At 35.6% G+C, this 26,055-nt stretch overlaps 1 protein-coding gene across 1 annotated transcript in view; it reads left to right on the forward strand.

The window, feature by feature from the left end:
* The window catches only part of ZNF385D (zinc finger protein 385D), a gene marked incomplete at both ends in the record, with an annotated part of 431,343 nt that overhangs the window by 353,291 nt on the left and 51,997 nt on the right, over nt 1–26,055 (forward strand). Inside the window, one exon of the mRNA XM_082321537.1 lies at nt 15,308–15,470. Coding sequence (XP_082177663.1) covers nt 15,308–15,470 — 163 coding nt within the window. The remainder of the gene's footprint in view (nt 1–15,307; nt 15,471–26,055) is intronic.

Here is a 26,055-nt window from a genome sequence, read left to right on the forward strand (position 1 = left end):
CTGTGCAGTCAAAAGAGCACCAGGGCCTATGATGTGGTCTGTCTGATCAGGTAAAGAAGGTAGGGGCTCTCTCCTGTAAAACATCAGGGGTTTTAGACCCATATTCTGGAACCTGCAGAAGTCACAGACTTATATTTGACTGACTGAAAAGCATGTTTGCACTTGACTGAATAAATGGTTCGACTATAGATTTAATCCATCCTTAGCAGACAACTGCTTGTCCTCTTACCATATCTGGACTAGTAAACCCTTTGGCTTAGCCTGAAAGCTCCCAATTATATTCCTGGCCAGTTGTCTGCCTGAAGAAACCTGTTAGATTTACCATGTGTAAGCCTGAAGGTGCTAACACATCTTAAAACTTTCAGCTGGAAGTAAATATCTGGTTTGTATTTGGAATGCAATAAAACGTATTTTTTAGGAGACTGAAGGGCAAAAACATTGAGGCTGAAACAGTATCTGTAAGGTGAAACTGAAGAAGCACTGAATTAAAGATTAAAGCCTCAACCCTCTATGAAGAGAAAGTATTGGAAAGAATTAGAAATTAAATCTTGTCTGCAGCTGGTAGGACTCTGGGTGCTAAAGCCAGTTTTCCTGAGCTTGGCTTAATTGTCCTATTCCTCTGTAAATGGCTGTGCAACTGTCCTGACAGCCTTTGGGATCTCATTTGGAGAGTGTGACTTCTCAGAGTTCACTGTCATCAGTAGGGCTCTGGATGGTACCTGAGATCCTACTTTCACCCCTTCTTTGAGGTATAGTCACAGTGCTGTACAGTTCAAAATTCTTATTACTCGGTAAATGTGTACATCATTAAGTGGTGATCATTTATCCAGTTTATGATTTGGCTGGCAGAGTAGGTGGCACACAGGGGCACTTCAGGCACAGCAGGGAGTGGGGCGCCTCCCGAGGCTCTGAGAATGGCACGTACGGGCACAGGGGTGACATGGTTCTAGCCGTTAGGGACACCATGAACTCTGAAAGCCAGGAAAATGCCCTGGGAGAGTTAACGGTTCTTCTCAGGAGACTTAACGTGACTCACTGGCAATATTTATCATAATCTTGATAGATTATAGCAACCTACACCTGCAAGTACTTGCTTTTACAATCACAATTTTTGCTGTCTGCTATTACCCTTCCTTATCCATTGGTTTGAACTTTCACCCTTAATGTTCTTTTAAGGTAGGTTCCTTGGTTTTTTGGTCTGTCTAAGGTTTATGCATGTTGGAATAACTGTCATTATTGAAATGGTTTATAGTGTAAAGCACTGTATTTGGGAGATAAATGGAGTTATTCTATTTATTTTTATTACATTTTGGTTGTATTTTTGTTATGGGATGGACTCAGATCTAATTTGGCTCCAGGATCCAAAATAGGAAATTACTCTAAAATGGAAAGATAGTCACACAGATTCAGTCGAGACTGAGAGTTCTAAGGGTTATCTGCCTTCTTCTGATGTTTTATTCCCTACATATCATTATTTAGTGTTTCTGATATATGCTGTGGCTTTATATCTGTCTATAAACTGCTGCACAGATTATTTGCAACCCAGTAAAAAAAAGCAGGACAACGGATTATATCTCTCTGACAAAAATGTGAGTGTCTGTTAGCTTTATAGCTGGATGTCTGCTGGATATATATATCAAATGTACTCAACACTGGAAACCTTTCCATCTAATATAATATTTCTGGTGAGATGGCAGGTTGCTTGTGGTGTGTGTGTAGCTATATATATATACACACATACCTTTCACAAACAGGTTTGCTGTAATATAAAAGAAACAGGAAAATATTCCTGTGCAGATCACTCAAATGGTGTGGTTGTCTCTAGCAGTGTTAAGTAGAAACTAGTAAAGACAGAGCAGAGAAACAAACTGTCGTGTTTTAACCCCAGCCGGCAGCTAAGCACCACACAACAACTCGCTCACTCCCCCCACCCCAGTGGGATGGGGGAGAGAATTGGAAGGGTGAAAGTCAGAAAACTCATGGGTTGAGATAAGAACATTTTAATAATTGAAGTAAAATGAAATAGAATAGTAGTAGTAGTAATAATAATATAATAATACAATAATAATATACAAAGCAAGTGATACACGATACAACTGCTCACCACCTGCTGACTGATGCCCAGCCCATTCCCGAGCAGCGATCGCTGCCCCCCGGCCAACTCCCCCCAGCTTATATACTGAGCATGACATCATACGGTATGGAATAGCCCTTTGGCCAGTCTGGGTCAGCTGTCCTGGCTGTGCCCCCTCCCAGCTTCTTGTGCACCGGGCGGAGCATGGGAGGCTAAAAAGTTCTTGACTGGTGTAAGCACTACTTAGCAACAACTAAAACATCAGTGTGTTATCAACATTATTCTCATACTAAATCCAAAACACAGCACTATACCAGCTACTAGGAAGAAAAAATCAACTCTATCCTAGCTGAGACCAGGACACAATCCAAGTCATTTCCATTTGAGTGAAATTGTTCTGAGTGTTCTCAATTTTCATTTTGTCAACATTTTGTAGAGTGTATGTATGTATGACATACCAGTAGCAGCTGAGTATGAGTACATAGCACCAACCAAGATGATGTAGAGTTACCCAAACAAATTCTATAGTGAGGGTAGACAAGTAGCATATTCCAAGTTGCATATAACACATTTTTGTGGTGAAAGCACGGCTTTTTTTGCTCAGCTGATGTGTTTCTGTGATGCTGTTTTGGTTTTTTGGCTTAGTCAAAGGCTGTCTATCAATCTTTAAATTCTTTCCACTGGGTCCAGGTGGAGCATCACACTTGCTTTCAATCCCCAGTCCAGGGTGAAATAAATGTCAACATTTCTGTTGACTTAAGTGATGCCAGGATTTCACCCACACAATCTAAACTTAACATGCTTGCTTTTTTTTTTTTTTTTCTGAGCAAGGAGGTCCTTGCAATTTCCAAAGGGCAATGAAAACAGCATGGTTCATTCTTTTTAGGTTTTGGTGTATAATTAATTCATAGGAGTGAATATTGAAACAATTGTAAAGCTCCTGCCAAAATGTCATTTCTTTATGAGAAAAGTAATGAAGTATATCAAAAAATAACTACCAAATCAATATGCAAGAAGTTGATCAATAATATGCATTTTAAGAAGGTAGCAGAACACATTCAGGATTTGAATAAATGAACTAAAGAAAGTTCTTTTGCAACAGGGCTCCTAGAGTAATTTGCTAACTTCCTACCATGGGTGATTTCAACATAGATTTCAATTGAGCTTGAACTATTGAAGCAAATAGCTCATTCTTGAAGATCTTTTGTTGTTTTTAACACATTGAATTAGCTCATTACTGCTGAATATGTAGTGGAAAATAGCATCTGTTTACACTGCAGTAATATAAAAATTACTTACCAGTAACAGAATAAGGAGCAATTTGCAAAAGCTAATCATATTTGTACACTTGTCTGCAAAAAGTAAATTGTTAATACATACCCAAGGGAAAAAGCACTTACTGGTTTATGCAATTTAATAGTAGCATTAAGCATAATATATTAAAGAAATTTTTTTTAGGATTCAGTTTTAGAAATCATAAGGATATGAACATAAAAAGCATACCTGTCCCATATTGCTGCTTCACCTGTACTTAGTGATGGTTGAACTCCAGAAAGCATCCTGAAGCTCATTGTGCCCAAATCAGGGTCAAACTAGTCCATACACCCCAAATGTACAACACCGGCTTAGAAACCTACTAAGAGATTTCCTTAGTGAGAGTTCTGTCTTCATTTAGCTAGAAGTTTTCAGTAGAATGTCCTCCGTCACATACATTTGGGGTGCTGCAAAGGACACTGAGGCATACTGAGAATTATCACAGCAGTGAGACACTGTGGGTGTAAACTTGAGAGCTTTTCACAATTTCAGTTCATCATTGAAGGTGAAGTTAAAGATTCTTATTTTCATTTTATTCAGAGAGGATGCAGAAATCTCTAAAACTTTTTACAGAAACCAGTGTTCCAGAAGCAATTTTGTGGGGACCAGCGTAGACCTGTTAGCTTTTTCTTAGCCCTGCTTGATCTCATTGGGCTGTATTTGCATGTCCCATGAGCAGACTTTTTCAGGAGATCCTTTTTACCACGATTGCTATGTGCAAACTTGCCGTGTTTCTCCCCTGACATTTTCTTTTTCTTCAGAAGCCTAGAGAGGAATGTTTTGTTTTGAACTCACATCTCAATACAAAACTTTAAAAGGGGCTTCAGTCTGTTGTTTAAGAACAGTATACTTTTATACATCTGCTTGTGGAAATGACAACTGTTAAATGAATTATTTTTAAAGGACAAAAGGAAGAGGAATCTTGAATATTCTTCATTATTCGTTGAGGTATTTTAATACCTCATTAGTTCTGGTAGTATAATCTCTTCTTGGTTAGTGATGTCATCAAGTGTTCATGGCTAAAATTTTATAAAAAGGAAACAAAAAGTCTTTCGTTTCACACAAGCGTTGTGTGAATTAAGTCAGAGTTTCTTCAGGTGTTAAGGTCATGCCTGCAAGGTTAAATTAACCTTCTCTTATTAAACTACAGTGTTTCTTAATCACTTCAGGAGCATTCCAACATTTGGTGTACATGGATGGAAAACTGTTAAATGTTACTGACTTAATTGTACTAATTTACATGTATCAGATCTCTGTAATTCTTAATTCTGAGATGTGAGAAGTTTGGGATTCTTTTCCTTTCATTTGAGTTACAGTTACCATAGATTGATGGGAAACAACACTGAGCAATAACAAAAGGAAGAACAGCATAAAAACAAGAAAGAGTAATATATAAGTATAAATATGTTAATAAATATTGTGAATAGTTATGAAGGGATTTGCCTGCTCCAAAGAGTTTGGAGTCTCAGCATTAAATTTCAGTACCGTTTGGAAATTTCACTCTTTCAATAATCTCTGCCCAAACAAATCTAAAACATGAAATGATGTCTTAGGTTTTAAAATCAGAAAGGGCTGTTATACCTGTCTAGTTTGACCTTTTTTATATTATATACCATACAATTTCATATAGCTGTTCCAGTTTTGAATCTGATAACCTGTGCTTGGCTAAAGGAGATCAGAAACGTAAAAGCCAATGTGACTGAACCTGAAATGTAGAGCACGCCTTAAGCACTGATCCTATAACACTTCAGCATTTAAGATGTCCTGTTGATTTCAGAGGGGCTGCTCTTATCCAGTAAGGTTTGTAGAATTGCAACCAGTTTCTTGTAGCTTCAGTAAACATTTGGTTTTGGTCAATGGAAAAAATAGATTTTCAGATTTCAGCGTGATGCAAGGTAGAGGGAACGAAGGTTTGTAGGAAGGAGACAAAATATAACTGTAGTGTAAACAGTAAGCAATGTCAGAACATTCTCATTAAGTTTTGTGTTTTGCTTTGTATCCCTAATCATGGCTTCTTGCATAGAACCTAACAGATAGCTTAAAGGAGTGAAAGATGCTCACCTGTTGGCTTTGTAATGGAAGATATTTTTGCCTGTTCTGTATTGACGATAGTACAACACCTACTTGTGTTAGTAAATAAACCCCATTTTTCAGTCTGCACAACTTTTGGAAAAACTTAATCTATCCACATATATATATTACTTTAAGAACAAACGATTTTGTGACTTGCATCACAATTAGGTCTGTGTGCACTATGTATGTCTAAAGGAGGTCATTCAAAGTACTAAGGCTCTAACCCTGCAATAGTAGGTAGAACTTGTATGCTGACAAACCTTGTAGGCATACACAGCATCTCATGGACTTCACTGAGGCTCTGAATGTGTTCACAGAGTCACCCCAGAATGACTGAAAGCAAGGTGAAAGGAACAAAATTATGTAAAGAAATAAATATAACAGTATCGTAGAGTTGACTGATCTTCAGGTTTTCCTATGCCTCACAAACCTTTGTTTCTTCTGGATATTTTGATTGTTTTTCTCAAAATATTTTCTTTTTCGCTAATCGTTTAGATAAAACTAGCTTTTAATGCAAATTTGCTTCCACGGTATGCCACTAGTTTTTCTCACCATATAGGCATTTATTTTCTGTTAATATTAATTCCTTATACAAAACATAATTCACTTTTTTTTTTAAGTAGGAAATAGCATTTATTCATTTTACTTTGTTTCTTCCTCTCTCTTTTTCATGTAATGTATATTTCCTCCCAAAGAGAGAAGTCCTGTAGATAAACCTACAGTAAGACTTTTTAAGCAAACCAGTGGTATAGGACTCTTTTGGAGGTACAAAATTTGTCTAAATGAGCCAGGAACTAGTGGGCTGAGAGTTCTTTTATTCCTAGAAAACACATTGCCTCTCCATGGATGTTTCTACACCTGGAAGGCTTGGATTCCTCTTGGAATATGAGGAGAATGAAAGAATCTGTAAACTCTTCCATCTTAGTCCTAGCCTTAAATTATCAATCTTTGTGCAGCTGTGAAAACTTTTCACAGTGGAAAAGTTCACATAATATTTTACATATACTTACAGCCTTCTACAAGAAGGCTGGAGATTTAGCCTGGGAAGCACCTAGCTACTGCCAAGTCCACATAAAACAGAGCTGGAATCAGGAAATTTATGTTTCTTATTTGTGGGTTTTGAATTTCTGCTTATGGGTAGGAGCTAACTTAAAGGACAGAGGAAAGATTTACATTAAAATAACTATTGAAATATAAATTGAAAATCTAAAATGAAAAATTTGTGTAACGGTATATTTGAGTATAAAAATCAGAAAGTTGAAAAAACATTTTTCTGAAGAGGAACTTGAAATTTGGAAACCTTCTAATAACTATAGTATTAAAAGCAATAATTCCAATAAAATTATTAAGACTGTGCTTAAGAGCACAGTGAAAATATCTCCATGTACTCTCTTTTGTGGTTTTGTACATACAAGTCGTATTAACTTGTCTGTAATTTCAAAGTTCAAATGGTACTGAATTAATAGGAATTTAAATATGCACTTTTTAAGCTTTTCCTGTTTTCTGTAAAATTTCTTGTAGTATCTTTGTGCCTAGCTTGCCACTACTCTTCCATGATGCTTTGATTCAGTCAAAAAAATCTGAAACTCAGAACTCAATGAGATTGATGTTATGAATGTCAACAGACAAATATGGTTTCCTTGGCAACAGAAACCAGGTGAAAACACTCAGATGAGCTACACTAAACCCACCCACTCAACTTTCTTTAGTTATCAGTTCACAAGCTGGATATAGAGGGAATCAAGTGTTTGTGCTCAGTCAGTGTAAAGTTTCTAAATGAACTGAGGCTCTGGGCAGGTAAGTGTATGTGTACACTTTTGACTCCCATTAGCTGTTGTGAACTGTGACAAACTGAGATTCAAAAAGGTGTTGGCTACATATCCACCACTGTTATTTTTCAGATGACATCAGAAAAGACTCAAAAAACTTTTCTACACTCTTCAGAAAATTACTGTCTTTAAAGCAGTTATTTTAAATTCAACACCATCTGTTGTTTTTAAGTAAACATTGTGTATAACCTGAACATTGAATTACATTTACATTATTAAACTCATTATTAAGTAAATCACAACCATATTGTGTCATGGTGAGCTTGTTTTCTTTGTTGTTTCATAAATAGATTGTATATTAGGTTCCACTTTTAGGGTTGCCATTACTGACGTATTATTTAAAAGGTGTTAATTAACACAATGAATAAAAGATGTGTGGGTGTGTCTACTGCTACTAGAGGGAAGCTGGAGTACATTTCTACAAAATTATAATGGCATTTATCATTTGCTCAAGTTCTCAGTTCCAAATATGTCAGTTCCAAATTCAAAACTGGAAGCATATATGTTATATTTACTAAGCTAAATAAATACATGGTTTATTTTATCATATGAGTAGCACATAGCAGTGTGTATAGATCAACCTTCTTCTGTCTCATTCTGAGATGAATCTGAGATTAATCACTTTGTTAATTTGAATGAAAAAAATCAAACAAGTTTAATATTCTCTTGAAGCTCTGACTACAATAAGATTTACCATAGGGAAAATAAATGATGTTGCCAATTAATACAGTAAAGATGAGATTAAATGTGAAAGTTAATTTCATTGATTATACCAGTTTTCAAAAGAGCATGTTTCATCTCCCCATCCAAAGAGCTCCCCAAAAAGCAACCATTATTACTATGGAAGTCAGTATGTAAAAACTTCCAGAGACCAGAACTTGATAACCTTGTCAAAATGAGTTTAAAACTGATCTGTCTTAACAATAAAAAGGATAAAATAGATGGTAAAGGAAATAGTCTGGTTATTGAATTTCAACATGCAATGAACTTTTGTTGTGTTGCATGAAGTACTGGTGTCCTTAAAAGAAAAATGCTGGGTATGGGAAGAGAATGATTACTTAAGCTATATTCCGTTCAGCATATATATTTTGATGCTGTGTACGTCTACTTGGAATGCAGTGTGAAGTGTGTTATATCTAGGCAGTTTCTTGTATCTTACTTAGATAGTTTCAGGTAATGCCACACTCAACGGCAGCCTACAGTACAAGCAGATGCATGATCATAAAGATACTGTGATACGGGGCAGGTGATATTAAGTAGGAAATTTTGACCTTCTGCATCTGACCAAGATAAAATAGCTTTTCCTTTCCATAATGAAAATATTAGATTTTACTCTAGGATGGATGATGTTACCATAAGAATGGGGTCAATGCCAATCTCTCACAAGGTGATGCAGACTCTTGCCAGGTGCAGTCTCTCACCATTATATAAATGGCTCTGGAAGGAGCCCAAGCACAGGGAGTGGGATGGAGCAGCTTTGTTAATGCAAAGGAGCTAGCAAGCTCAGAAACCACCCGTTCGCTCTGATCCTTGAGCCTCAGGCTACATTCATGAGCGTATTGAATAAATGCTTTATGAAGAAGAGGGAAGAGAAAGTTTTTCTTTCCATGGAAAGAGAAAATTAAATACCTGGGAATTAGCATGCCGGGATGTTTATTTTATTCTGCCATAATAATGGAGAAACGTTTTATTTTCTACAGAAAGGTCCTTTTTAGTACTTGGTCTGTTATTGTATATTTGGCCCTAGGGAAAGGGGTAAATTGATCAGTCATAGTTTAGGGGGCAAAAGCCTTCTCTCTGAGCATATCTGAAAGAAGTCATATTACACACGTCCTTGGCGTTTTATACCACAGTTATATCTGAGTCCATAATGTAATTAGATCTCTGGCTCTGTATTACAGACTGGTGGTGATGATAGAGTGCACAAAAAATTGAAATGACACAATCCAGAAGATAAAGGTAAGCTTAGCAGAAGGAAGAAATGATGACAGGCAACATTTATCTGCACTATAATTGACTGCAGATTGAGTTTGTATATATCAGGCAGAAATCAGGATACTCTTCTTGTTCAATATGAAACATGACATTGTGTTGACATCACCTTTAAAAATTACATTATATGTCTTCACTTAATCTCCTGCTCTGCAAAGGCTTGCACAGGTACTTAGCTTGTTTGTCTCGTGCTGTGAGTCTGTGAAGCTCTGCTGAAGTCCATGGAGTTCCTCTGTTTTCTACAAAGTAAGCATAGGACTTGTGAGTAGTCCTGAATTTCTTGCATGTACTCACTGGGCAAACAGAACAGTAGGCCTTGTAAGAAATTATTTTTGAAAATTTAAAATAACCTCAAATAAAAGCTTACTGACTAAATAGAGTAAATACATCTCAGTTTAAAAGACTGTACAATCCTCTTCTCGTGTTATCAGGTGTGGCTCACAGTAAAAGCCTTGCCCTAGACAGAACCAACTGTTGGCATCTCAAGGCTGTTAGACTTTCTCTCTGTAAACTTCTTCTGTTTGCTTACTGGAGAAGTTCCATAGAGATCACCTCAGGTTATGTAAATAGCACATACCTGGTAGTATACAGATGTCTCAGCTACATATTGCAACCTTCCCTGAGCTCAGTGCTGTCATCACTGACTGGCCTGGCTGGTAAATCAGTCTGGACTGGCAACTTTGGAGTCATTAGAAAAAAATATGATACTTGTTCCCAAAATAAAAAGGTCTTTTGATTTTTATCACTTTCTTGTGTGCTTAGAACACATGTAAAATTATATTAAAAGTACTTATTGACAGCCCAACTTTAAGAAAATATTCTGTACTCAGAGATTAAAACAATGTGTAGCATAGGCATCTCATAAACAACTTCCCTGACTTCACCATAGGACAGAATCCCTCTTGGCTTATACAGTTGTATGTTATTGCTTTCCATGTGTGCCCAGGTCACTGACAGTATTAGTTTGAACCAGGAAACTCATTTTTTTGTTTTTAGAGCTTTTTACTCTGGAGGATCCTGACATCAGTTGCTGATGTATTAGCCAAAATTGCTACTATTGTACTGGGAATAACAGTAGAGGTGATGGTAGCATCCAGTAGCTGGTAAAAACAAAGACATGACATGAGCTACTGAAATCTGAGATAGACAAAAAGGAATTTTCAGCACTCTCAGCCCTTGTTTGGGGCTTTCTAAGGGTGCAGACAGACTGCAGCCTTGCTACTAATTGGCCAGATGACAACATGGAGCAGAGCACTTTCCACAATGGACATCTTTCAAAACAAGTTGTGAAATGAGAAAGACATAATACAAGATAATTGGATTGAATTTTTGTGAGGTAGAATCAGTGGAACATATTCACTACACTTTTTGAACAGTTCTTTTATTTGAGCTGGCTTTTATTATGAAAGTATTGCCTAGAAGAAATGACTGAACCAGGAAAACACTCTGTAAGAAGATTGGTAATATGAGAAGGACCAGGAGGGATATGAAAAGAATAGAAGATGCAGTGCTGCTAAGTTGAAAACTCTGAGAATAAGAGGAGACACTTTTTTTGTCTCAATGCATAAAATTAAGCACAATGTTTTTGTTGGACCAATGCCTAAAGAACATAAGTGAGAAGACATATGATTCACTGAAGTACATTAGTCAGGCAGACCAACTTATTTTGAATACTTCCATGTAGATATGATGACTGTAATTGTAAGAGAATACTGGCTGGATTGTTTAAAATATTTCGTCTTTCTCATCACATTTTACACATTGCAATTTGCTTGGTAATATGATGTCCTTATGGTAATTGTGGTACAGTATTGCACTTAAGCAAAGAAAATACAACTGAGTTTTGAAACTATGGCTGTTACTTTTAACTGCTCACACCTGCATATAGAATTTTTTATTCTTTTATGTTACGTGTATGTCTGCGTGTTTACTATATATATATATATATACACACAATAAATATTTATATAGACAAATATATTTTTTATATTCTAACAATTTGGGAAGGTTACAAAATGTAAGGCTTAGAAAGGTCCCTGATAATTCAAGATAAATACATGGAGACAGAGGAAATTATTTGTTTTGCAAAAGAGATGCTTAAACTGATTTGTACTGCTCAACTAGGCAGGACTTCATTACAAAAACCCTTGAAAAGTGATTTGATATTTAGACATCTTGCCATGTCCTTGAAGTAATTCTCACAGACCAAAGTTTGTCTCAATGTAATTTGCAGGATCAGAGCCCTCAAAATTTAGTTAAGGATCCTTGAGTTTTCAACTTCAGATATGAAGTAATAACCTACGTTTTACTTTCTTGTTAGACATCTTTTTTCAAGAATGGATATAGTTTCTTAAAGTTCACTGTAATATTGCACCACCAATATCTGACATATTTCTCATGCTTCATCACTGACTGGGTCACATGTTAACCGACAGTGACTTGTCTTCACAGTGCTAGGGTTAATTGTGTGTATCAAGCATGGAAACTATGATGTGAGAAGCAAACTTGGAAACTATGATGAAAGGAGAAAGTAAGCTCTTTCTTCAGATGTTCTAATGTGTTCTTTTGTAATCATAAAAAGAAACAGAATTTAATATTAGAGGATTTTTAGGATAGCTGATTGACTATGATTACAAAGTGTTCTCTAGTAATAGGGATTTTTTTCCTTTAGGATTGTCCTAAATCTCTTTCATTTGAGAGAACATCTGATTTTAGATCAAACAGTCATTTCTCAAAGGGGACTGGCTTCCATCAAGATAAGCAATTATAAAAGTCAGTACCCCTTTACAAAACATGAAAACGGAAATCCTCCCTTGATTCCCATCAGCTTCTGTAGATGTAGGGTTTCACCTCTGCTCATAACTCGTCTGAGCACAGCTTCTAGCACAACTTGGTAAGGTAATATATAAACATGTATATATTATCTTCTTGGGTTTTGCAACTGTTGAACTCTGAAGTATTCCAGAAGGAGACCCCTTCTCACCTTTCTGAAGGGGTGCAGTCTCTTCACTCAGTTAAGCATCATGGTTGGCACCAAAAAGTAGGACTAACTTGTCTTTCACTCTTCTGCTCTCTCTCAATATTTCTTAATTCTGCATGAAAGTTGGAAATACTTGCATGTTATGATCTATCTTATTTTTGTATTTAACCTACAAGTAAATACCATTTAAGTAATGAGTTTTATAAGCTACAAGTAAATGCCATTTAAGCAGCGAGGATTATTTTAGTTCTCTTACGGCTGCAGGAAATGATTCAGTGAGGTACCATGTTTTATGTTGCTGTGCTGAAAAAGATATTTATGGATATTTTTCCATTTCCTCCATCTTACTCTTGCAAGGACAGATAATGAAAAACCTTTTTTTTTTTTTTTTAGGGTTCCAGTTCAGTTGTAAAAGTTCAGCATAAGCTAATTTGGAGCTGGTTAAATGCTTAAGAGCAATCTGTCTGCTCTCACATAGAAGTACCATTAATGTGCCAGCTACAGTTATATTGAAACAAGTTCAGATGGCTTCATGTCCCCACAGAGGATGGAGATTTAAACTTTGAAATAAAAAAGGCATAAAGATCTTCTTTAAGCAGAGGCTGGGTAAACTGGCAGCATTCTGTGGGAAGTGAGTAATGGACAACTCTGCTTAGCAGCCATTGTACTTGTAAATTTGAGCAATGTGTTTCTACTTTGGAGCAATTACATTCATATATTTCAGAACACTGAAAAGGTCACCAGTTTCTATGTAGGGCCTCATTGTATATTCCTTATGGATCCAACACTCTGCTTGAGTTCAGGCTTGTGGAGCTGTAGCTATGAGAATTTGGAGGAAAGAGAACTATGGATGCAGGAAACATAAACCTGGGGTGCTCTGCCAAGAATTCTGTGAATTAAGTTGAGCTGTGTATGAAACTAATACCAACATTCATAATTCAGTATTAAGGACTATGTTCTGACTACCTTTCTGATAGTTGAAAATGACACTATTAGTTAAGGAAAACAAGTGCAGTCAGAATCTGGATCTGACTGATAATTAAATTTGACTAGAAACTGTAAAAATAGTTGACATGATAGCGACATGAGGATGTACTGTATAATGTCATTTTTAATACACCATCGTAACTTGACACTGGTCCTTCAATTTAACAATAATTAACATTTCTTGACTGTTTGTATTTGGCTTACAGTATGTCTCAATGTTATGTGTTGGGAATTGTAAAAGGTGCATGATTGTGCTGTTTCTGTTCAAGTTGTTTCTAATTAATAACTTCACTGTCCAGTGTTCTTTCAATAAGGGTACCTAATACAATATTTACATTATTTTAGGTATAGAGAAACTGGCTTTTCAACCAAACTGAATGATGCATCTAAATATACAACAAGAGCATATGGATGTGTGTATATCTATGCATGTATACACATACACATCTATGTGTTTATTGGTTTAGACAAGGTCTCTCACTTCTTTCCTACTCACCTTGAGCTTCTCAAATCTCAGGCATCTGGAAGGAATCATGACTTTTTATGAAAGCTGAACGTCATAAATCTCGAGATTAATTAATATACACTCTTATTGTGATATTCACTAGAACTTCCTCTCTCCCCAAAATTCAGAACATTAAATAACATTAAATAAAGGTCTAAAGACTAACAGATGCCAGATAATGCAGGATTCTTCTACCTGCATAAGTGGCTTAGTGAGCTGAGTGACTGTGTCATTTTATCCCTTTGATCCTTCGAGTTTGTAGCCACTAAATTACATATGTGTTTTTTTCTTCTGATTCCACAGTAGAAAGCATTTGCCTTCCATTTATGTTTTAAGTATCTGCTATTGTTTAATGCCGGAAACGAAATACTGACCTTTGTGGGTCCTTGGGCTGACCCAGCATAGTTGCTTTTCATTTGTTCAGTTCTGTAGTAGCTAAATTTTGACTATTTTTCTAGAGTCTTAATAATTTCTTTTTCAAGTAAGAAAGGAGTTGCGTTCAATAAAGTTTGAAGTTCAGCAATAAAAATATAAGGAATTTCTTGGGTTGTTATCTTACTAACTGGAAGACTATCTTTCTTATAAGAGTTTAAATAATTAGAGAAGAAATAAACTCTGAATACTCAAACTAATTCTAGTGGGTTTTGTATAAGGTTTAATTTTGTACTTCAAATATTATTCTTAAAATATACTTGCAACACAGCATAAATGAAGAAAAGTTAGTATTAACTCTTAGAATAATAAAGATGCTTCCAGTATAATACATGAATCTTAACAGCAGTACACATACAAATCCATTTTAGCTTAATTATATCAAGTAGCCAAAATATATTTGGGACTGTGACAGGATTTGTGTGAGCTTTCTCCTTTGAAAGGATGCTCCTGGCTTTGAATTTCAAACACTACCTTTTGTAGCAGGTGGACAAAAGTAATCCTTTTTTTTCTAAGAAAGCCACCTAATTGCATGTCTGCCTCACATTTAGTTAAATCTTTGGTGATGGGCTTTGAAGAGAGTGTTTTATGTTTTGCTTTCTTTTGTTTGGACTTTGGTTTTGGTTTGGGGTTTTTTGGTTTGTTTTTTACTGTCAGTCTTTGCTGAGAAGTTCCTGATACCACTGTTAAAAGTAAACTGTTCTTTGAAGGAAGCTTTGACAAAATCTCTAGTTTGAAATAGAAACTGGAAAAGTGCAAAGCTACTGGGAGGAGAGTGCCTTCCTCCTCGTTGCCTGAGAATTAATTATTTTTTTATGCAAAAGCAAAAACGTCTTGATAGAAAAACTAATGGTAGCATGGTAGACTAAACCAACCTTATTTTGGTCTGAAAGTAGTATACTGTTATACAGTAATATACTGTATTTATCAAATTGGGGTTGCTTGAGTATTTTTTCCATTGTTTTCCAAGCATCATTCTAAATATAATTTTCTGTTTGGTCACTACTTGGATAATGTGAATGGTACCCATTATTGAAAGGTAGTCTGTATTTGTACTAATACAGAGAATGCCAGTTTAGAAATGAGCCTGATTGCATGGTTCATTTTGTTCTCCTTTGTAGAGCCAGGCTGCGGCCCACTACAAAGGCACTAAACATGCCAAGAAGCTCAAAGCACTGGAAGCCATGAAAAATAAGCAGAAATCTGTTACTACCAAGGACAGCGCAAAGACTACCTTCACTTCCATCACTACCAATACCATCAATACCAGCTCTGACAAAACAGGTTAAGCGACAATCTTTGTTGGTTTTGTTTGTTTTGTTTTTTTTCTTGTTTAATTCCATGTCTGTTTGGTTATGTGCTTGCCACATTGATTCATGCTCGATCCATCTTTCTGTGTGATATTGATTTCTTTTAGTCCTTTCAATAGGCTGGTGAGAGTATGATAGTCATGTAACTGATTTCTCATAGTGAAAAGAGGCTTGTCATTCTTTTAGGACAAAATGCAATACTCATGACTTGATTAATTTTTATAGTGGCTGAACTATTACATATCAACTGATATAAACCTTCTCATCTGTATGCAGTATCTATAAACAATTACATATGGCACATTTCTTTTAACCAGAAACAATGTAGCAAATTGCACTACTTGTGTCTAGAAGCCTCTTCCAAAAGCATTGCTCGTAAAAACCTAATTTTCATAAATTTCAAACATTGCATTATTTTTTCAAAATGGCTATTGCATGGTTTTGAGCTGGAAAATAGCTGTATAACCTCTATTCCACACAATCAGGTAAGTGCTATTGATGCCAATTATTCTGCTTAAATGAGTCTTCAGACTGAAATAATATCCTTTAAATTATTGTGTGGGTAAAAGGTACTCCTTTGCAAATAAAATCTACGTGTATATTTGGTAAAGTCAACAGGATTTGATTAAGCTCACATTTTAAATATGTGGCTGTTGTACTGGAAATTTTGAAGGAAGGTTGTAAGTTCATTGAAGGGTAGTCTAGTATCTCACAAGATATGACTGCTCTTGTGTATGAAGGGATACAGTTTGCATATTTAGTCATAATCAACCCCCCGTCCCCAAACAAGCCAAAACCAGCCACAGCAAAAAAGCCAAAGCTGTGAAACAACAGAGACCTTTCTACTGATGCTGAAAACTGCTCATTTGGAACCACTTCTGATGCAGTAAGTTTAGCATTGTAAATGGATGTGCACTAACCAATTATAGTATAACAAAAAAGTACCTTGTGTGTAGTACTTTCTTTAAGATGCATCTTTGCTATATTTGTTATAGACAGATACCTCTATGTCGGCCTATCTCTATATATCTTTTTGTTATAGCCCTTTATTATAGACAGCATATGTTTTTTTTTGAGATTTATATCCTAGTTATAATGGCATAGCTTTAAAAAAAAAAATTGTTACATTACTTTTGTGTTTGTTACCAAAAAAAAAAAAAAAAAGAAAGAAAGAAAATATTCCAAGTACTTTTGTTTCTACGATGAAAGAAATGAAGCATGGGAGAATAAGAACAATGTCAAAAGTTATTTATGAAAATATATGTGTTTCTCAACATACAAATACCTTTAAAAGTTTCTCCTGCTGTTACCTGTTGGCATGTTCAGAACAGAAAGGGGATGTTGTATGGAAAGAGTGATTTATTGTTTACAAAATATGATCTAGTGGGTGGAGAAAAGAAGTGAGGAAAAAAGAGATCTTTTTAAGCTTTAAAAGGTATTATTCCAAAGCTTTTATCTTCTGCTGTGTAAGTTTGAAGGATTTTCCAAGGTGCATTAAAACCAGCCTGAGTGTTTCCATCAGGCTTTGAATTAGGTCCCTGACAAGATATATGAACTGTCTTGTATCCAAGGTCAGTAGTACAAATCACTTTTTATATCGGAATAAGTAAGAAAACATCAGAAATCTAGTTACACACAAAAGCAATGGCCTGTGCAGGAGTTTCCTCAGCTTTACACATTGTTTGTGACTTCCTGGATTAATTTCATAGAATGTGAGTATACGTATATGTATGTATATGTACATGTATACATATATGTATTCTATGTTAGAAATACTGACCTTAATGGCATTCTAAAAGACACATATTGATATTAATTGACAAACAGCCCAAAATCTGACTATTTCACAAAATACTGAGAACTTCAACTGGTGGCAAAAGCCGTATTCAACTGGTGGCATTCAAAGAAAGGTGGACAGTTCTATCCAAATGCAGTTATTACAGGTCAACATTGATGTGACTGGCAGTAGAATAGGATCCTTGCTGTAAATTATCCTGTGTAGAATCAAGCATCTATGCATAGTGGGAGAAGAAAAAAGAAAAAAAAAAAAAAAGAAGAAAATTTTGCGTAGCCAGAAGGATGACAAATTAAAAATTTCATAAATTGAATTTTCTGTCCTTTTCAGTTGTTCTGTGTCTTACGTTTGCTTGATAGAACTTGCTTGATAGGGCAAAAAGATTTCTGAAGTCCAGAATAACACCAGAATATACTGCACTGTGTGAGTTTGCACATTTTTAAGTGATTGCTGTAAAAGTCAAATATTCTGATAGTAAAATGAGATTCTGAGGGAATAGTTGTACTAATCAATGTAATTCATGAATTAATCTTTCATAACTAGAAATAAGTTCTGTTACTAAGTCCCTGCACTTGTGATCTTTCAGAACAAAAGCTTTTTCTACAGTATTTTAAAGCTCTCTGCTGAAGATTAATATTTGATCCCAAATACACTGAGTATAGGGTCATGTTCGTATCACCTCTAATATATCATGTACAGCAGTGGTTAAATGGCGAATTACATGTCAGTCACAGCACATTGGTCAGAACTTCAGTTCACTGGTTCTGTGTACCCTTAGCAGCTCCAGCAAACAAAATGTCATCAGGAAATCTGCAGTGCTATGCAATGAAGATTATGAAAGAGACCACACAGTATACAAACTGATTCAAGAGCTAAAGCAGCAATTTGTTATGCTGCTTATTCTGGAACTATTTTATTAGACGTGGTGCCAGCACATGTTATTGGAATAAATAATGGAGGGTGTGCAAACCACAATGTAAGCGGACTCCTTAAAGCCTTTCATAAATGATTCCTAGTGGTTAAACTATGCGTTAAGGAGAAAACATAAAATATGGGGTCATTTTGCTCATTCTGTGAAAGTTGCTATTTTTTTTTTATTAGAAGGCTTGAACTTGAGAAGTCTTTGAGTGAATGAAATATCACGAAGAGTTATGTTGGCAGTCACATAATGGACAATGCCATTCTCAGCATGTGGGAACTTTGTTAACAGTTCTATTATTTAACATCCTCCTTTCGTCTGTATTTACCATTTATTATGTGATACCTGTAGTCACTCAGGACAGAAAAACACAAAGCATGACCATTCCAAAGACAAGTCCACTTTATGGTAGTATACAAGCCAGATTTCAGTATTTCTTGGTTCTCCAATTCAGGGGTGACAATAAAAATTCATATTTTCACCATATATTAACACACATGCATACATATACCCTGGCATAATGTTGTTAAATGTATTTGATAGCTTTACAAATTGCCCCTCCTTTCTGCCAAGGTATATTTTCCTCATAAATATGCTTCACACCTTCACTTCGGCTGTAAGGACAGATACTTTAGGAACACCTTTCAGAATATATTTGGATAGACTCTGTTCTATTATCCTAACTATATGTCCTGTCCAGTAAAGTCGTTATCCTGCACTTGGATTTTTTGAATCTAGAGTGAGTGTCCAAGACTTTACCCATGTAAAATGATATCTCTATAGTTGTCACATATGTCTAAATATTGATCTTTTCCAAAGCAATTTGAAGTTAAAAAGGACTCTCCATGATCACATTATCACAAATTAGGTCTTGAAGATTTGGGCTATTTTTTTAAATTTATTTATTCAGCAGAGAATTCAGAATGAATTAGATAATTTATCAACAGAGAAGAAGGAATAGACTTTTCCAAGGGGGACAAACATGTCATTGGGAGCCATCACTATGGCAAAGTCTTTAATGTTGCTTTTGAATGTTATACACTGTGTCTTAAATCCGATGTACTTAAATGCAATGAACAGCTCTTAAAAACAGAGAAAAATGTGATGAACAAAAAAAGTGTGTATCTGGGCCAAGGCACAGACAAGATCATCTAGCATTAGTACAGTCTTAACAGCTAAGAGACCTCCATGCTGTCAGAGAACAAAATACTGGCACTTGTTCTAAAGAGCTTACAGTCTACGCATAAGATGAGAGACAACTTGGGGAGATAGACACTGTTAATGTAATAGGCAGGTGTTTTAAAAGAGCAGTAGCACAAACATGTTCAAGTGATAAAGGCATCACAAGAAATGAGAACACTGAAGGATGGATTAGAAGGAAAAGGAGGAGGGTTTTTTCCAGACACTGAACGTATGTGTGGGTAACAGCATGGGAGAAAGCATAAATTCTCTTATTTTCCTTTCATTGGCACGTATGAAAATTCTTCTCTGTGGAAAAATTTTAATTGAGCTACCTCTTTCCAGTCCTTTTGTTTTTTCTTTTTCTCTTTATCTAAGAAATGATAGGCTATTTCTGGTCAGCAGATGAAACTTGCTCCTGAAATAACAATTTCAGTCCAGCTGGGATAATTCTGAAATGGAGAGCAGGTGGAGTGGGAGGGAGCAGTCAATCTGGCAAGGTCTTGGGCATAAAAAAGGAAGGCAGGAAGGAGAAAGAAATCGGAAATGATGTGGTAAGTCAGGGTAAGCTTTGAAGGAGGAAGAAAGGAAGGTGGCATGAAATGGAGAGGTTCAGAAAGATATGTTGGAGTTTGGCAGCCACAAATACCACAGGATCACAGAATTTTTGAGGTTCTGTGAACACACCTCAAAAGGGACATCTGGAGATTGACAAGGCCACCCCTAGAGGTCAGAGCAGAGTCAGCTAGAGCAGGATGCTCAGTATCTTTTTCAGGTGAATTTTTAATATCTTCACAACCTTTTGCTGGGCAACCCATTCTAGTGTTTGACCACCCTCAGAGTAAAGAAGAAAAAAAGAAGTTTTTTCTTGTATTTAAGTCCAATCTCCTGTATTTCAGTTTGTGCCTGTTGTGTCTTGTGCTGTCACTGGGCACCACTGAAAAGAGTGTCTGACTCTGTCTTTTTTACTCACTATCCCTGACCCCATCAAGTATTTATGCATACTGCTGGCTTATGTTTCAAGTGGTATCCACCAGGATCACAGGTCCTTCTCCACAAAGCTGCTTTCCAGACGGTCAGCCCCCAGCCCAGACTGGTGTGTAGGGGTTATTGCTTCCCAGTTATGCGACTTTTGCATTTCCCTTTGTTGAACTTAAAGGGATTGCTGTTGTCCCATTTCTCCAGCCTGCCCAGGTCCCTCTGAATGGCAACACACCCATCTGATGTACCAAGCACTCCTCCCAGTTTTTTATCATCAGCAAACTTGCTGAGGGTGCACCCTGTCCCATAGTCTGGGTCATTAATGAAGACTTTAAACAATGCTGGCACCAATATCAGTTCCTGGAGGACTTCACTAGTGACTGACCTCCAACTTTGTGTTGGTGACCACAAGCCTTTGAGCTTGGCAGTTCATCCAGCATTTTTTATATTATCCTTTGTGTCTTTTTGTGAAAATGAGAACTAAGAAACTGTAAGGAAAAAATGAGAATAAGCTCAAAGAAAAGAACTAAAATGGAAATGAGTAAGACTTATCCACATCTCCAAATTCTGCTAATGTATGGCTTTAATATGTTTGTACTAGTTTCCCATCAGGCAAATCACACTGAATTTATGTAACATGCATTACTGTTATAAAATGTATTTTACCTTCAATTAAAATTAAAAAAAGATCATTGATGAGACCGGAATGAAGTGCAAAGCTCTTTCTCTTGCATTTTAAATTGTTTCTTTATATCTTTCTGTTGAAATATGTGACAAATTCAGAGTTTTTATTTTCAGAGCTGTTTTATTCTTAAGTGTACTTCGTGCCCTGTTATATACTGTGCTGTCTTCATGTGTTGAGCCTTTTCTAATAATTCCATAGTGCATTTTGTCACCCTTGCAACCTTTAACTGTGCTTCTGTGGGATGACTCAACAGTCTACAGATACTGGGAGTAAAAGCTAATGCAGATGTGTTGCCTTAACATCAGCTTACACTGGAGCTGAAGTTGGTCTGTAGATATGTAGGGGGTGGCGATAACGTGTTGCAGTTTGCAGGATGTCTTATGCCATTACTGAGATGGAGAATTCAGCTTCAAATGCAAGGAGTGTTTTAACAGAATGAAATCTACTGAACTGCTTAGACTGTTCATCTGTACTTTTGGTTTTATTGAATACATGAAGGAGAGAAGGGCAGAGGTTATTAAACATAATATTCATTGAGAGCCTAGGTGGAATTTCTTTGACGGACTATAGACATACATATTGATGCTAATTGCACTGTCTTCTCCTTAGTGTGAGAGGAAATCATGTCAATGAAGTCTAGGGCACAATTCGTCTTATTCTAAAGTAATCATCTATAATAAATCAGATGAATGATGAAGACCTGAGAAAAAGTATTAAAAAAATGCCTGTGGTGACTAGGTGAGATATAAACTGCTACGCTGACACTTAAAGTTAGCTGAGACAAATTCCAACCTCAGTGACCAAATTGCTCTTTCCTTCAATGTGTCCAAATTCTTTTTCCACAGGTTTTGATTCTTTTTAACTGAACCATGAATCGTTCTGTAAGAATTTGCTGCTTACTGTTCAAAATCTGAGTTGTGTTAGTTAATTCTGAATGATCATGTAACAAATTACACTATTTCTGTCTGTCAAGTGGAAATTTTAATATGCTTTTGAATAGCTTTTATATTTCCCACTGATGAGAAGAGAATTTCTTTTTTTTTTTTTTGTTTGTTTGCTTATTTAAAAAAAAAAACATGAACCTTTTTCTCATCTAATTTTTTAGGCATGGAGACAAAATTATTGCCTAATAAAGGTAGACTGCTGGAGTATGTATGGTTTAGTATTAAAATATTAATTTCATCTTTCTCATATTACATTCAACCATAGGTGTCCTAGTGAACGTGTCCTGTTAGAACATTGTGCCTCTTTCAGGTCTCTAGTAAGAAGTAAAGGGACTCTTTGCTATTAGTATGTGCTGCTTTATTCAAAACTTCTGCTCTAAGTTGTAGGAAAAAGTTTTCAAACATAGTGCTCAAATGAAAACTTGATCGTATGAATCTTTATAGAAGGACAACATAGAATTGACTAGCACTACAGCAGTTTCATTTAAAAAATATGAAGAAATATTCTTTGAATGTATTTATATGAATATGTTTCTACGTGTTTGTTTGCAATATTTGCCCTTCTCTGTTCAAGACAGGTAATTAGCTGTTGTTTCCTCCAATATCATGGATTAGCACACTTTGCTTGTTTTCTTTTATCACTTAGTCAAAGCCATGTGTACGTTAGCTCTGTGCATAGATGTATTTCTGCAGTTCTTGGTTCAGCTCCAGAACCTGTAACAGAAAGGAACTCCCATTTGAAAGTGAAAATCAGTTTCCTCTTATCTCTGCTTTCCTTTTATTTCCACTTTCATTTTATCTCCCTTATATTCAGCTTTTGAGCTTATTTTCTTTTTTTATTATAAACATACATTTTGGCAATGGCTAGGCTTTAAGGTTTATGAGGGCTTCCATATATTAAGAATTATTGGATTATTTCTGGTGTTGCTTGGTGTAGACCCTATTTTATCATTTACTTTTCAAGTTATTTGTTTAATCCTTTGTTCTTAATGGCAAAGCACCCTAACTTTTCCTTTCTTAAGGAAAGCTGAGGAAGACATACTGCTGTATTTATGACATTAACATATATTTAATTAAAAGTTTCACTGCCTATTTATTAACATTTTTATAGACAGCAGATTTTCTTATAATCTTTTGTAACTAAAAGAAATTCTATTTCTAATAATGATACAAATGTCAACTGCATTTAAGATTCTGCTGGTGGATGCAGACACAATTTACTGTATGGTCCCAGTGTGCAATTTGCTGATACAGCTTAGGCTGTGGATACCCTTGTATATGTAATTTTTATACTAAGCATATTTAATCTAAGAATACAATTCAGTGCAGTCTGTTTGTATAACTTAGCTGTTGTTTTGTTTCCATATGCTTTATTATATCATAAGGCGTGCTTTTGTTTTTGCAAGTGGTTTCTTCAGATCATTTCAGCATTGCTTAGGGCACAGCAGAATTACAGGCTAATTCTGGGTTTAGGCTTGTGAGATACTGGATGTGAACTGATTTCCTTTACAAGTCAATGTTTTAGTACACATCAAAACAGAACAATGACCTTGAAGCTTGAATTTGTAAGGATTTTTACTTCATATTAACTTTTTTGAGCTATTTTGGGTGGAGCATTCCAAAGTTGCAAGTGTGAAATAATAAATGAGGAGTAATTGCTTTGTGATTAGCGCAACACAGATGGATTTCAGAGCCAGCTATAGGACTTCATGGCCCACTTCCCAATCACCCAATTCTGAAAGTTCAACTATTTTAATTGTATTTGAAAGAAAAATCTTTAAAAGAAACTATATTCTGAAAGAGATTTTTTTTATTTTCTGATTCTCTTGTCATTTGCTTGGAAATTAGAGATTACTGATTCACAGCTATCAGTTCTCTTTATCACATACTTGGAAAATTCAGCCCAAACCAGTAAAATTTGATCATGCTACAACATCTTTTACTTTAAATCATCTATGCTTTGACTTTTTCATACTTCAATCTGTAGTTAACTGCAGAATAAAATGTTATCAGCATTCCACAGACTGTTGTACTAATTTTGCATTAGAGCTCAATGGTAATTTGGAAGACAATAGCTTCTCTTTTGATCTCTATGTAGAACTAGGGCTTTTTCTTTCTTTCAGAGTGTAGTTAAATGGTGATATAAAAATTACAGTAATTTATGTGTGCCTCAATTGATCATGAATGTGTAATAAAATCCTTCTTTGCTTGCATGAACATACGCTGAGAGCTTCGTCATATGAACACCATGTGTTTTCTGTGGACCCAGCTGCTTTTGATTGAGATTGCCTTGACAACAATTTTATGCTTGAATAATCCTGCAGATAGAAACTACTGTCAATCACAACATCTGTATCAGCCTATTGAATCAGTATGAAAGTCCAGTACTAACAATGGTATTGTTCATAGGTCTGAAAAGCATTTTCTACTGAAATATTAAATAAGGTCTTTCATAGTATCTCAGGGAAATGTCAGCTTAGTTGCTGTGTGCCCATAGTTGTAACTACTAGAAATCTTGGGAGTAATCCATTTATCAGATATCTGTTTATCAGTTATTCAACAGTATTTCTCTAAAAACAGGATCAAACACTGTAGCATGTATCTGCTTAATGACTCATTCTTCATGGTGTGTTTTGTTGTTATGTTGGGAATGGCATTGACACTAGCTGGTAGGATGGGTCTGAAGGCTCTGCAGTTCTAGCCATTGGGATTTAAAAAAAAATGTGGTATTGTAGTCCTAGATCCTCTTTCAAGTTTTTATTGTAAAACATCAGATTCAGAAGCCTGTTACTATTGCGTAGTTGTTGATTTTGTCAGTTTATGGGCTAATTTGGAACGGAGCGGAAACTTCTTGATCCAGTGCTCTCAAATAGAATCATAGAATGGTTTGTGTTGGAAGGGACTTTAAAGATCATCTAGTTCAAGCCCCCCTGGCACGGGATCATCAAGTTATCTTGAGATAAAGCATAGCTATGACTGCCATACTTGTTTGAGGAGGAAAGTAAGCATGTCGTTGGTCTTCATGCACCTGAACTCTGTGCTGCTTAGACTTAATGTAGTTTTCCATGCACTAAATGGCTTGCTTATAGGTGATTCAGGCAGGCCACACCTATAACTTCAGAATAGGTATGTTAAAAGTCTCATTCTCAAAATCCATATAGAGTTTCAAATGTCTTGAAGAAATATTTTGTATTTCTCATTTCGTCTTTGTGCATTCTATACTTCACCGTGATACATAAATAGCAGTCTCCCACTATCAAAACTCTTGTTTTATGGCACATCCGTAGCACAATTAGTATCAAAGGAGCTAGAACAATTTATGTAAATTAGAAATTAAGAACTACAGAATATTATTATAGGAAACAAATGGATACAAGAATAAATATAGGCTCATCAAGGCATATAAAAAGGCACTTTTAAGAGGAACAAGAACCAAGGAAATGTGTCTGATAGATTTGATTTAAGAAGGGAAAAAAACAGCTTACTTATGTAAACTTGATGATAATGTTGATATTTAAATGCTTTACATGCTAATGGTAATATAAAGTGTATTTAACCACAAGTACTTGTATTAAATATTAATTGTATTAATATTAATTTAAATTAATTTAAATTAAACCACATGTCAGGAAAAGTTGCATATGAAAGTTTTAAAAGAAGCAGATAAAGAGCTTTCTGGACAAACTTTTATGTTTTTCTGTACATTGTAGACACTGTAGAAAATTCAGAGGACTAGAAGAAAGTTAATGTTGTGTCAGTATTCACAAAAGGTAAACAGGATGAATCAAGTATTTATAGGTCTATCAGCCTGACACCAGTCTTGGGAAAAATAAAGCAACAGCTGACAGGGGACTTGGGTACTGAAGTAAATGAGATCAATTATATAATGACAATGAAAATGAATTGATAGAAAGTTAGACTTTCCTACCTAAAATTGTTTTTATGAGATTACATATTGGATTGATAAAGGATAAGTGTGCTGATGCTTTGTGTTTGCATGGCTCTAGAATGTGCATAGATTAAAAATTATCTAAGATACTGGAATGATACAGAATG

This window comes from Platalea leucorodia (assembly GCF_965183815.1).
Source record: "Platalea leucorodia genome assembly, chromosome: 1".
Taxonomy (NCBI): domain Eukaryota; kingdom Metazoa; phylum Chordata; class Aves; order Pelecaniformes; family Threskiornithidae; genus Platalea; species Platalea leucorodia.